This window comes from Labeo rohita, chromosome 24 (assembly GCF_022985175.1).
Source record: "Labeo rohita strain BAU-BD-2019 chromosome 24, IGBB_LRoh.1.0, whole genome shotgun sequence".
NCBI classification, from domain to species: domain Eukaryota; kingdom Metazoa; phylum Chordata; class Actinopteri; order Cypriniformes; family Cyprinidae; genus Labeo; species Labeo rohita.
This window is the reverse complement of record NC_066892.1, coordinates 25,817,683-25,832,025: the sequence shown is the minus strand read 5'-3', so window position 1 is coordinate 25,832,025 and position 14,343 is coordinate 25,817,683. Positions and strand designations below refer to the sequence as shown.

Genomic DNA, 14,343 nt, shown 5'->3' with positions numbered 1-14,343 from the left:
TAAACATGCTAATCATGTTAGAAACATGTTAATCATGCTAGCAACATGCTAATAACATGCTAATTATGCTAGAAACACGCTAGCAAAATGCTAGTAACTTGCTAATCGTGCTAACAACATTCTAGTAACTTGCTAATCATGCTAACCACAAGCTAGTGACTTGCTAATCATGCTAGAAACATGCTAGTGACATGCTAATTGTTAACAACATGCTAATAATATGCTAATCATGTTAGAAACATGCTAGCGACATGCTAATTGTTAACAACATGCTAATAATATGCTAATCATGCTATAAATATGCTATCAACATGTTAGTAACTTGTTAATCATTGTAGCAACAATCTAGTAACTTGCTAATCATGCTAACAACATGCTAGTAACATGTTAATCATGTTAACAACATTCTAGTAACTTGCTAATCATGCTAACAACATGCTAATCATGCTAGTAACTTTGCTAATCATGCTATCAACATGCTAGTAGCGTGCTAATAATGCTAGAAACTTGTTAGCAACATGTTAATCATGCTAACAACATGTTAGCAACAAGCTAGTATCATGGTAATCATGTTAAAACATGTTAACAACATGCTAGTAACATGTTAATCATGCTATAAACATGCTATTGACATGATAATAATATGCTAATCATGTTAGAAACATGCTAGCAACACGTGAATCAGGTTATAAGCATGCTAATAACTAGCTAATCATGCTTACAACATGCTAGTCACATGCTAACAACATTGTAATCAGCCTATAAATGCAAGCAACAAGCTAATAATGCTAAAACATGCTAACAACATGTTAAATCATGTAAATAATGCGCCAAATCATGCTATCAACAACAACTTTCGTACTTTTCCAACTGCTTCAAATTTTCAGGCTAGGCTTTCTCAAGTCAACTCAAAGTTTGTTTTCAAACTTTACTCATCTAGTTTTGTATTACCATACACCCTAAATGCTTTAACATCATATGGGGGGGAATCTCTCCCTGGCGAAAAAAAAAACAGCATATGCTGGTAGCTATGTTTTGATGCTGGGATGCTGGTTAGGTATGTTTTGGTGCTGGTTTAAGCTGGTCCTTTGCTGGTCCTTAGCTGGTTTATGCTGGTCCTTTGCTGGTTTATGCTGGTCCTTGACCAGCAACATGACCAGCATAAACCAGCAAAGGACCAGCAAAGGACCAGCTTAAACCAGCACCAAAACCTACCTAACCAGCATCCCAGCATCAAAACATAGCTACCAGCATATGCTGTTTTTTTCACCAGGGCTCCTCAACCGCCACAAGTGTTTTTGCAAGTAAATGTAAGAAACTTTTATAAACACTTACTACAACTTCATTGTCCGTATATATCAGTGGCAAGCAGTGACTTTTTTTAATAGGCTGTAATAAACTTCATGGCAGGTGGTGATTTAAAAGTAGAGCTGTTACCAGGAATAGCCATTAGGTGGCAGTGCCTAAAGAAAGGTCCCCACAAAGTTAAAGATCACTGCTATTGCTATCTGTGTGGGGACATTTGTTCCGCATAATATAAGGAATTACCAGGTGCACACACACATACATGTTGGGTGGGTTTTCATGTTTTATGAGGACATGCTCTAGGCGTAATGGTGTTTATAATGTACAAATTGTATTCTCTATCCCCTTACTCTAACCCTACACCTAAACTTACCCCTCACAGGAAACTTTTTACATTTTTAGATTTTCAAAAAAATGATTCTGTATGATTTATAAGCTTGTTTCCTCATGGGGACCACCAAAATGAACAAAAATACCCCCGAATTTCAGAATAAGGGGGCAAAGATGTCCCTGCATAATTAGTCTAGCTTTATTACGTCTGTCACAATTAAAGTAAAATGTGAAATGAATGAAAAGTATTGATTGATGCATTACATTTGCTATATTAAACATTGTAAGTAAATTAACATAACCGCCATGTCAGATGCAGATTCTGCACCATCTTTGCAGTTTAAGATGGCTTTTGTTGATGCTGAAAAAAAAAAAACTGATTGGTAACAGTCTAGTATTAAAATTGATTGCAGCGGCTTGTTAATTTCAAGCTCCTATTATTTATTGATTTATTTTATGAAAATTTTAGTTCAAATCGAATATGATAGATCAAAAATCTGACTATTATTATTTAATATGCAAGAGTTTTGTAACTTAGGCTATTAACTTATAGCCTAAGTTTATAATAGCCTAAGCTAACTTATAGCTTAACTTATAAATGTGTGTGAGTACTTTATATACAGTATGTTAACCTACAAATATAAAAATAGTAAAAAAAAAAAAAAGTAAATAGTAAAAAAAAAAAAATAATACGTTAATATTCAAACCCAAACTATACCATTTGCATACCAAATATTTTATTATACATTTTAAAAAAGCACAAACACAAAAGTTCCATTCATTGACTAATGTGAAATCAGATTATCGTGGTTTAATAGGCTACAACCAAAAAAAAAAAAAAAAAAAAAAAAAAAAAGCTTGACAGACTTTTGACAAATATGCCAAATAAAATCTATTAGTCATTCATCCATATCGTAGGCTATTAATATTACAATCTCTTACAAGCAGATACAAAATGTATCGTTCCGAATGACGTCAGGCGCTGAACCGGAAGCTGTTCCGTGTTCACTGTCTGTGTGTGTATGTGTGTGTGTGATTGTGAGCTCACTGATACACTGACAGCTGAACGATACAATGTAACAGCGGCGCGTGGGAATGGAATAACCTACTGCTACATAGGCGCACGTAAACCTCCCCGACAGCAGTCCGCGTGGATTATGTGTTGATTTGATGAGGGCAGTCGAGATTGCAACACGCTGATGTCTTTACACGACCGTTTCGCACGGGAGTGATCTTCTCGCAGATCGCAGAGCCCGTGTTTCATCCCGTCATCCGCAGCTGTTACGCCCATCATCTGCGGCGGGGCTCCGTCGATCAGTAGTCGTTTGTTTATCCGTAAACACCGCGACTCATGGGGAACAGCACATCATGCTGCGTGTCGTCCAGCCCGAAGCTCCGGCGGAACGCGCACTCGAGGCTGGAGCCGTACCGGCCCGAACCGGAGCTGAGCCGAGAGGACACGGGCTGCAACCTGCAGCACATCAGCGACAGAGAGAACATAGACGGTGGGTGGCATCATCCAAACATTATGAATTTAGGTCCATTAATAACCAGTGTTGGCGGAATAACGCCTCACTGAAGAGAAAACCCCTCATGAGGTGTATTCAAAAAGTACGGTGCTTTTTGGGTAGCTTACTATGGTAATACCACGGTGTTAGGTGAAGTATCACGTAAATACCAGCACTCATACAGTAGACAGAAGTACCATGGTATTACCATGCTACTGTACTATGGTAACGCCCTTACATTCTTTTGTAAGGGAACCACACATTATGTTACTAGCGTACGGTGTCTTTTCAGTGTATTACTGCAGTAAAACTCTCATAACTTGGTTCTACAGAGTATTGTTATGCGTTATATGATATAAAACGTCGTCTGCAAAAGTAAGGACTTTACTATGCATGTTTACCACAGTATTTACATGATATACCGCTTTTACCAAAATGTACAATCTTGGACATGTGCCATGTACTAATGCATGATCTATTCATATACTCTAGCATTTACATTGTAGGCTGTTCCAAGGTACTTCATAGAATACTGAGGTAATACCATAGTAGAATACCATAGTGCTTCTTTGTGGCTTGTTTTCCTCACTTGTACCATGGTAGTACGAAGATAATGCTGTTTTTGGACATGCGCTGTTGATAATAAAATGGTATTTTTCTTATTTGGAGTACCCTGTAAATGTCATGGTACAGTAGGTACAAGTAACGTGGCATTACCAGAATGTACCATGGTAATACCCTCTTTTTTGTTTGGGAATCACACATTTTTATGTTATTAGCACTATAGTGTTTTGCCGCCAGTATATTACAAGAGATACCATAGTAGTTACTGTGGTAAAACTCTGGTAACTTGATTTTAAACATCATTGCATAATATGATGATGTGGCATACAAAAGGTAAAGACTTTACCATGCATATTTACGATAGTGTTTACACGATACACCAGTACAACCACAATGTATATCATTTTGGACATGTGCCATGTAATAATAATATGTTGTTATCCTGTTCATATACTTTAATATTTAGGTACTTCGAATAATACTGTGATATTACTATGGTAGAGTGCTGTGGAATTACACACTTGTACTTTGCCATTTTTGGACAGTAATTTCTTGATAATACCGCTGCATTTTTTAAATGATTTGGAGTACCATGCAAACGTCATAGTCCAGTAGGTAGAAATACTTGGAATACCGAAGTTTTACCCCCCTGTTTTTTGTAAGAGAACAACACAGTGCATGTTAATAGCACTTTAGTCTTTTACTACCAGTAATCTTGTAAGTGTATTTCTAAAAAAAAAAAAAATAAAAAAAAATAAAAATAAAAATACCACAGTTACTGCAGTAAAACTCTGGTAACTGACATACTTTATCTGATATATCACGTCTTCTGCTAAAAGTAAGACTTTACCCTAGTATATAATCTCCCACATGCACCATGCATTAATAATGCATGATTCTCCTATTTATGTACTCTAGTTTTTACATTGTACTCAAGGAACGTCTTAGAATACTGTGATATTACCATGGTAGAGTATTGTAGTGCTTCCTTGTAGTTTGTTTTATATCATAATAGTACCAAGATAATGCCTTTTTTGGACATGCATTGTTGACAATATTATGTTTTTTTTTTGGAGTAAGTGTTGTGGCACACAACATGGTAACCACTCCGTACTATGGAATACATTAAAGTATTGTGGTGTTACTGTTACTGTTATCATGGTTTTTCCCATCTAACTTTACCATAGTAGCACTACTTTTGGTATTGTTATTGATTCTTATTGTGGATTTAAAGATGAATGTTTTTGTGCTTGATCATTACTACAGATAGAGTTCACATGTTTGTCCGTTTGCTGAATCTGGCAGTAGATCTGGAGTTAATGGGCATCTGTTGAAGTGGAGAGTGGATCCAGCTATGTTCTAATGTAATTTAACATCTAGCAGGAGATAGAGGCTGATGAGAGTGTCATGTGACAGCAGACAGAGCTCATGCATGTGAGTTATAACTGATCCAGGACCAGTTACACTCACTGTCACATGATATTCATCTAGATGTGCAGTGTGTAAAATCAATATCCAACATATGATCATACTGTAAGTTGGCGCCACGAAAAGTCTTTATATGTTGACTGGTTTGAATTGTAAAAGGGATGATTTATGCTTGATTAATGCAAATTAATCAAGGTGATGCTACTTTGTGACCTAGAGCTCAAGGGTTATTTAGACATTTTAAAACTCATGGGTAATGTTAGTATTTTTAATTAATTTTTATTTGAATTTATTTTATTTTTATTATTTTTTTATTATTTATTTTTAAATTTATTTTAATTTGACTTTAGTTTTAGAAATTGTGTTGTGTTTTTGTCCTTTTTATTTATTTATTTATTTATCTTTTCAAATTGTCTATATATTTTTTAACATTTCAGATTTAGTTTATTTTAGCATATCAAGTTAAACTAAATAAAACTTTATTATTATTATTTTTTAATGGTTTTAATGGTTCAGTTAACTATTAACCTAATTAGCTCTAAAATATTTATTTTTCCCCAGAATTTATTATATAATTTTTATCTAGTAATTACAAATGTCTGCCCATGTGTGCTCTTCTAAATTAGTCTCAGGCACACTTCTGAGGATGATTTTAAGTGTCTTTTAAAGAAGCATAAGTGCATCCCTAAGTACACTGATATACAAATACATCTATATAGCACAGTCCCATAATACACTGCACATTGAGGAAGTCCCGTTTTTCATCACATCTAGCCCACCCATGGCAGCTGAGGTCTTGTGCTGTGAGATGAGGAGGGTGTGATGGTGCGGGGTCAGTCTGTGCCAGTCTCCTATGACGGGAGAGGTGCTGTACTGTGATTAACACTGTCCATTGTGATTCAGACAGCTGCTGTGTGAATCAGCTTCATCCTACAGAATAAATCAGCGTCTGAGCTCTAGTTTTCATGCTGTCATTCATAAAAAGCTGCTTCATGTTACTGTAGCTGCAACATAATGCAATATTTTTTATCACATTCCCACGTTGCTTGTATGTCTTTCTGTCAAACCTTACTGAAGTATTCTGGGCTACCAAGCTCAATTAAACAGCATTTTGTAGTATAATGTTGATAAACACAAGTTAAATTATGCTTGTCCTTCCAAAAAAAACAAAAAACAAAATCTGGATTACAATCAAGTGAATGGAGCCAGTTTGTTAAAGGAGAAGTCCACTTCCAGAAAAGAAATTGACAGATAATGTACTCACCCCTTGTCATCCAAGATGTTCATGTCTTTCTTTCTTCAGCCATAAAGAAATTATGTTTTTTGAGGGAAACATTTCAAGATTTTTCTCCATATAAAGGACTTCTATGGTGCCCTGAATTTGAACTTCCAAAATGCAGTTTAAATGCGGCTTCAAACGATCCCAAATGTGGTTGTAAATGATCCAAGCCAAGGAAGAAGGGTCTTATCTAGTGAAACAGTTGGTTATTTTCATAAAAATAATACAATTTATATACTTTTTAACGTCAAATGCTCGTCTTGTCTTACTCTGCCTCAACTGTTTTGTTCCGGTTCATGACAGTTAGGGTATGTCGAAAAACTCCCATCTCATGTTCTCCCTCAACTTTAAAATCATCTTATATCGCTTTTTTACCTTTTTTGTTAAGGGTGTTTGATCTATTTTGCATGTTCTCTTTGCAAAGACTGGGTCGGTACTTCTGCAGCGATGTAGGATTTTGAAATGAGTTTTGAAGTTGAGGGAGAAAATACGACTGGAGTTTTTCAACATACCCTAACTGTCTTGAGAAGAATACACAGTTCATGAAATACAAGGAGAGAAAGACAAGACGAGTGTTTGAGATTAAAAAGTATTTAAGCTGTTTTTTTTTTTTTTTTTTTTTTTTTTTTTTAAATGAAAATAAGCGATCATTTTGCTAGATAAGACCCTTTTTCCTCGGCTGGAATCGCTTACGACCGCATTTGGGATCGTTTGAAGCCGCATTTAAACTGCATTTTGGAAGTTCAAAATCAGGGCACCATATCAGTCCATTATATGGAGAAATATCCTGAAGTGTTTCCCTCAAAAAACATAGTTTTTTACACCTGAAGAAAGAAAGACATGAACATCTTGGATGACAAGGGGTGAGTACATTATCTGTCAATTTTTGTTCTGGAAGTGGACTGCTCCTTTAAAATACTTATGAGATTCATGAGAAAGGTTATGAAACATGAGTTGAGTTCTTGGATGCTGCAGAAGATGCAAGACTTGAGTGCAATGGTCAAGCACGACGTTCAAGTGCATGTTTACAAAATAATGGGAAAGCAGTGAAGCCTTCATTTTGGCTAAGAAATATTTAGTATTTTTCTTATTTTGTAGTATTTCTGAATTTATGTTTAAGGTAGGTTGGTACAGTGTTTGCCTTCATATTACAAGCATCTGTTCTGCAAAGGTACATAGTTATGTTTGTTGGTTGACTAGTTGATTAATCTTACTATGCTACAGATGGTCAGTGAGGCCTAAACCGTTGACTCTTTTGTTTTGAAGGATAGACCCTATGTAACAGGAGAGTGAAGAGTGAGAAACTAAGGCACCTGCCTTAAGAGTTAACAGGATTATGTGTTGTCTGCCATATGGTCTGCTAGTTCTTTTCTTTGCTAGTCTTAATATTCTTTGAATTTTGACTGGAAACACAATCCCTGCAGTCTGATTTCCAGATTTGATATATTTTCTGTACTGCAAGATTGCTGTTTGAACCAAGGTACAAGTTTTTGTGTGTGTCATAATGTGCATTGAAGCAATAATATTCACATTCAGACAGAGAAGATTTCTGTGATAGTAGCAATTACGTAGGATAGGAATAGGAATGTTCTAGTTTTGATGCATCAAGTCACTCAATCCAGTTTTTATGACATAATTGGTAGATTATTTATTGCTTAATAAAGTAATGATTTTATTTTAAAGGATTAGTTCACTTCCAGAATATCCTGATAATTTACTCACCCTTATGTCATCCAAGATGCTCATGTCTTTCTTCAGTCGAAAAGAAATTAAGTTTTTGAAGAAAAGGTCCAAATTGCAGTTTCAGTGCAGCTTTAAAGGGCTCTACATGATTCCAGCCAAGGAACAAGAGTCTTATCTAGTGAAATGATTGGAATTTGCTATAAAAGAAAAAAAAAAAAAAAAAAAAAAAAAAGAATTGATATACTTTTAAACCACAAATGCTCGTCTTGCAATAGCTCGACCTCACACATTAAAGGGGTGGTTGATTGTGATTTCACTTTTTTTTTTAATGCCAAACACTCGTCGTGTCTTACTCTGCTTGGACTTCTTTTGTTCCAGTTCATGACAGTTAGGGTATGTCGAAAAACTCCCATCTCATGTTCTCCCTCAACTTCTAAATCATCCTGTATCACTGTTTTAGCTTTTTTGTTGAGGGTGTTTGCATGTTCTTCTTTGCATGTTCACTTTGCAAAGACTGGATCAGAACTTCTGCAGCGATGTAGGATCAATTTGAAATGATTTTGAAAGAAAATACGATTTTGAAGGAGTTTTTTGATATACCCTAACTGTCTTGAGTCAGAGTACACAGAGTTCAGGGAGAGCAAGGCAAGACGATCATTTGAGATTAAAATTTAAATTGTATATATATATATATATATATATATATATATATATATATATATATATATATATATATATTTTTTTTTTTTTAAATGAAAATTACCAATTGTTTCGCTAGATAAGACCCTTCTTCCTTGGCTGGGATCATTTACAACCGCATTTAAAAAGCTTTTTTTAAGTTTAAAATCGGGGCACCATACCAGTTCATTATATGGAGAAAAATCCTGAAATGTTTTCGTCAAAAAACATAATCTTGGATGACAAGGGGGTGAGTACATTACATGTGAATCTTTGTTTTGGAAGTGTACTTCTTCTTTAACATCTTGGATGACTTGGGGGGTGAGTAAACTATCAGGAAATTTTTATTCTGTAAGTGAACTAATCCGTTAAATAAGAAAATAATAATAATAATAATAATAATAATAATAATAATAATAATAATCAGGATGTGCAAATATTTTAATCCCAGATTAAACTGTTCTGTATTTAGAAATAAAGATTTGTGACAGATGTTCTAATACTAGTTGGACTAATGAATTTGCTTTCTTTTGTTGTAATCCTAATTGCCTGCATAAAAATGAAATTGTATTTAAAGAAAGTATGAAAGCAACTATTGACTAAATTCTTCTGGAAAATTAAAAAAAAGACCTCTTTATAGACTAGTGACTGATTTGATGATGAGATTATGAATTTGAGGTTGAATGAACTGTAGCTGTGATTGTTGGAGATTTTAAAGCCAAATTAAAGTGTATTCATTGGCCCCTGGTCACCCAGCGTGGTTCGTGAGCTACACCATATAAATGTCCTTTCCACATGCTTTTACTAATTTATATGATTTTCTACAACATCTATTCTGTTGCCACACCAGTCCTGCAGTGCAATGTGACTCTAGCATGATTGAGAGTGCAGTACAGTAGGGCATTTGTTCTGCAAGTTCACTGCCTTAGGCTTGTGTTTAGAACTGTGACCCTCCAAATGTGTGACTTGAAGTCAGACATTAGAACTGCTGACTTTCAACCCCGAAGCGTCTGTCCAGAAATCCCCACATCTCACTTTCCCCAAGCCACCCCAGTGAATCATTAAACTTATTGCCTCCTTCACCTTTTCACAGCTTCCTCTTCATTAGTCTTGTTCCCTTTATCCAGTGTGAACAGACTCCAGGAGTTCTGTTCTGTTCACTAGCTACACAATCCTGAGGCACTTACTTTGATGTTACATATGAGCTTAAATCTGCTGAATGTAACAAATCATGTAAAAAAAATCCTTAGGCCTATCTTTTTTGGAAAATTAAGATAGAACATTGAAAAGATGGTGTTCAAACTACTTTTTATAGAAGCTAGCTACATTTTATAAAAAATCACCCAGCAAGTTCCTAAATCTATGCTAATGTGTATATAAAATACATAAGGACATATTGGGCATAGTTTTTTTTTTTTTTTTTTTTTTAATAAAATGCAGTTTGGATACCATCTTCTCAGTTGTTTAAAAAATTAAAGCAATTATCAAATTTTGATAAAATGATGTATAATTTTTTTTAGTTACATCAGCAAGAGGGACTCATCTCAAGAGGACTCTATTGCCACAATTATGAAAAAAAAGATGAGTCAAGAAAAGAAAATTATTGAAAATATGCAAATCAGGAATGTCAGAATCAGTGAATGTCTGTCAAAACCAAAACGTTAAATGATTTTCACTAACCCAGCAAAGTTTTTCAACTGAATTGGCCTTTTTTTCTCTTTATCATGCAGTGTGAGCATTAAGATTTTTCATGTTTTTTTTTCCTGCTCGCCAAGCCTTTATTTATTTGATCTAAAGTACAGCAAAAACAGTACATTTTTTTTTTTTTTTTTAAGTATTTAATATAACTCTTTTCTATTTGAATATATTTTAAAATGTAATTTATTCCTGTGATCAAAGCTACATTTTCAGTATCATTATTCCAGTCTTTAGTGTCACATGAACCTTCAGAAATCATTATAATATGCTGATTTGCTGTTCAAGAAACATTATTATTATTATTATTATTATTATTAATAATAATAATAATAATAATAATAATACCAATATGTAAAACACAGTACTTCTTTTTCAGGATTCTTTGATGAATAGAAATCCAAAGATGTAATATTATATACATATATATTATAATATTAATATTATTTGTAATATTATACACTATACCATTCAAAAGTCAGTATGATTTATATATGCAGATAAATGCTGTTCTTCTGAACTTTCTATTCATCAAAGAAACTTGGACAAAATTCTACTCAGCTGTTTTCAACATAATGATGATGATGATGATAATAATAATAATAATAATAATAATAATAATAATAATAGATTTCTGAAGGATCATGTGACCTGGAGTAATACAAATTCAGCTTTGAAATCGTAGGAATAAATTGCATTTTTAAAATATAGATTCAAATTAAAAATAGTTTTTATATAGTAAAACATATGTCAAAATTTTACTGTTTAAGCTGTACTTTGAAACAAATTATTGTTGGTTTGGTGAGCAGAAGAGATTTCTTTTAAAAACAATAAAAATATCTCCGTCAGTGTGTTATGTCGATGGTTTTCGTTCTAATATTCTTTGTTTTTCTTTTAGTAGTTTTTGATGGATTTGATAATGTGCATAAGGAGTGAAAATATGTATTTTATGATTTTAAAATAATACTTTTTGCATAGTTTTTTTATGCTTATATTACAGAATGAATGAGACTGATATATTTGGCTCGTCAAAAAACGTTACCTTTGTAACATTTGTGTTACATTTGTTGACTTATTTTTTTAATACCAGAAAAGATGTGGTTTTGATGCAGTTGTTTTCGTTGTCTTCTTATAACAAAAATCTTTTCTTTAAACACATGAAAATGCAGATCCTGTTGGGAATAATAGTGAAAAACCACATTTTAAAACTTATAAACTGATGCTAAAATAGCTGAAAGGAAGCCGACATAAAAATACACAACTCCAGAAGGTGACAATAGAGAAGTGACAAACATATTCTATTTGAAGATTTCGTTCTAAATCATCTGATGTCACATGAGGAGGAGTGAGCTCAAACGAGGCTAATTTTAGCCAATGTTCAGGGCTCATATTTGCTCTGGCAGAAATGATAGGGAGATTTGTGTTAATTCGTGCTATTGCAATAGAGAGCACAGGTCTGGAGATTAGTAGTGTTTTAAAATCCCTCTGGATTAGCACAGAGACACAGACAGCTCGGGATGCACCGTACAGGAAGAGAATTGACACAATGGAAGTGTTAATCCCAAAGTATACTTCAGTTTTTATGCAAGCCATGAGATGATTGCTGTGTTCGTCTGTGATGGCAAACATATCTAGTTTATTCAAATAAACCATTTGAAAGAACTTATTGTCAAAAGTTATATCAAAGATCTCATTTTAATGCATTAAGATGTTCAATAACCTTATATTACAGATAAAATATTGAATATATTCAGTGTTTAATCCAGCTGTAGTCCAGTGTGAGATTTCTTAAAATTCTTCTAAAGCAATGAATTTAGTGGAGGAAAGTATGAGTATGCATAAGTTAGACAAGAGAGTGAATATGAGACTGGCTGTGAATGTGGAAAGACTGCTGAGCTACACTGCTGACTTGACTGCTTTACCCGATGACAAACCTCAGCAGAAATTAAAGTGCATCTACATAAAGTGAGTCAGCTGTGAAAACGCTCTCTAATCATTCTTAATCACTGTCACTCTTAGTCATGAATGAACCCAACTCATGTTTGACATTTGACATTTTCTCACTGTGATTTTGGTCGTCTGAAGGAAATGACATACAGGAAGTGCATTGGTTTCCCTCCCTCACCCGTGTCCGTGTGTTGTGTGCTAGATTGTTTTGTGTAGGAGCTGCAGAATTGTGTGGGTTTGCTGGGGTTTCGTGATGTGTTCAAAAGTCCTTGCTGAAACTTCTAGCCAAAAAGTGATCTAGCCAAAAATTGATTAAACTTCAAAATGATTCAGAATCTAAAAGTTTGTTTAGAAGTTTCTTATAAGGTTTTTTTTTTTCTTTGGTCAAAATTATGATGACTTCAAAGCATGTTTTGTCAAATTAAATGTAATACATTTAAAACACAGTAGAAATCTTTAGAATGTTTTATTTATTTATTTTGTTCCAATAATGCAATATTCACTTACTACTGTTAAAAGTTTGGGGTCTGTAATTTTTAATGTTTTTGAAAGTCTCTTCTGCTCACTAAAGCTGCATTTATTTGATCAAAACAAAACAAACAAAAAAAGTTATATTGTGAAGTATTGTTACAATTTGAAATAACTATTTTATATTTGGAAATATTTTTTATTAATATTGTTTTATTAATATTGATTTTTTTTTTCCTTTAGTAAAATCAGTAATATTGTGAAATATTGTTAAGATTTTAAGATTTCCACTTCCAGAGAACAATAATTTACAGATAATTTACTCACCCCCTTGTCATATAAGATGTTCATGTCTTTCTGTCTTCAGTCGTAAAGAAATTATGTTTTTTAAGAAAAGCGTTTCAGGATTTTTCTCCATATAATGGGCTTCATTGGTGCCCCTGATTTTGAACTTCCAAAATGTCGTTTAAATGCAGCTTCAAAGGGCTCTAAACGATTCCAGCCGAGGAACAAGGGTCTTTCAAAAAATACAAATTTGTGTACTTTTTAAGCACAAAAGCTCATGTAGCACTAGTTCTGGGATGCGCGTCCACGACGCTACGTACTATTGAATCATGTCGAAAGGTCACACAGAACATAGGTGGCACTACCGACAAAGCGAACGCACAAAGACTAAGAAAGTGCAAGTAAGTCAAACACTGTTTACAAACAAAAAGGTACAATGATGTCGGACGATTCTGAAGTTGTAGGAGAAAATGAGATTGAGTTTTTCACCTCAAAAACAAGTACCTGAGTTTTTGAGCCTGAGTACACAGATGATGAACTTGGATGTAATTCGTAGCATTGTGGACGTGCATCCCAGAGCCTGTGCTAAGCTTTTGTGCTTAAAAAGTATACAAATTTTAATTTTTCCAAACAAATGACCGATCGTTTCGCTAAATAAGACCCTTCTTCTTCAGCTGGGATCATTTAGAGCCTTTTGAAGCTGCATTTTAAACTACATTTTGGAAGTTCAAAATCAGGGCGACCAATGAAGTCCATTATATGGAGAAAAATCCTGAAATGTTTTCCTCAAAAACCATAATTTCTTTAGGACTGAAGACAGAAAGACATGAACATCTTGGATGACAAGGGAGTGAGTAAATTATTTGTAAATTATTTGTAAATTGTTGTTTTGGAAGTGGACTCCTCCTTTAAATAACGGTTTTCTGTTGTGAAATCTTTTAAAATGTAATTTATTCCTGTGAGTCAAAGCTGAATTTTCAGCATTATTACTGCGGTCTTCAGTCAGTAACATGATCCTTCAGAAATCATTCTAATGTGTTGATTTGCTGCTGAAGAAACATTTATTATTATTAATATTGCTGAAAATTATTTTGCTACTTCCTATTTTTGTGGGAATCATAATACATTTATTTTATTATTATTATTATTATTATTATTATTATTATTGTTATT

General features: G+C 33.8%; 1 protein-coding gene across 4 annotated transcripts in view; it reads left to right on the top strand.

Moving 5' to 3' along the window:
* Window positions 1-2,650: 2,650 nt before the first annotated feature.
* The window catches only part of ccny (cyclin Y), a 68,363-nt gene continuing 56,670 nt past the window's right edge, over window positions 2,651-14,343 (top strand). For all 4 annotated transcript variants that reach the window (XM_051098356.1, XM_051098353.1, XM_051098355.1 and 1 more), the window contains exon 1: window positions 2,651-3,140. In XM_051098356.1, the coding sequence (XP_050954313.1) occupies window positions 2,987-3,140 (154 nt within the window). In that variant the 5' untranslated portion in view covers window positions 2,651-2,986. The remainder of the gene's footprint in view (window positions 3,141-14,343) is intronic.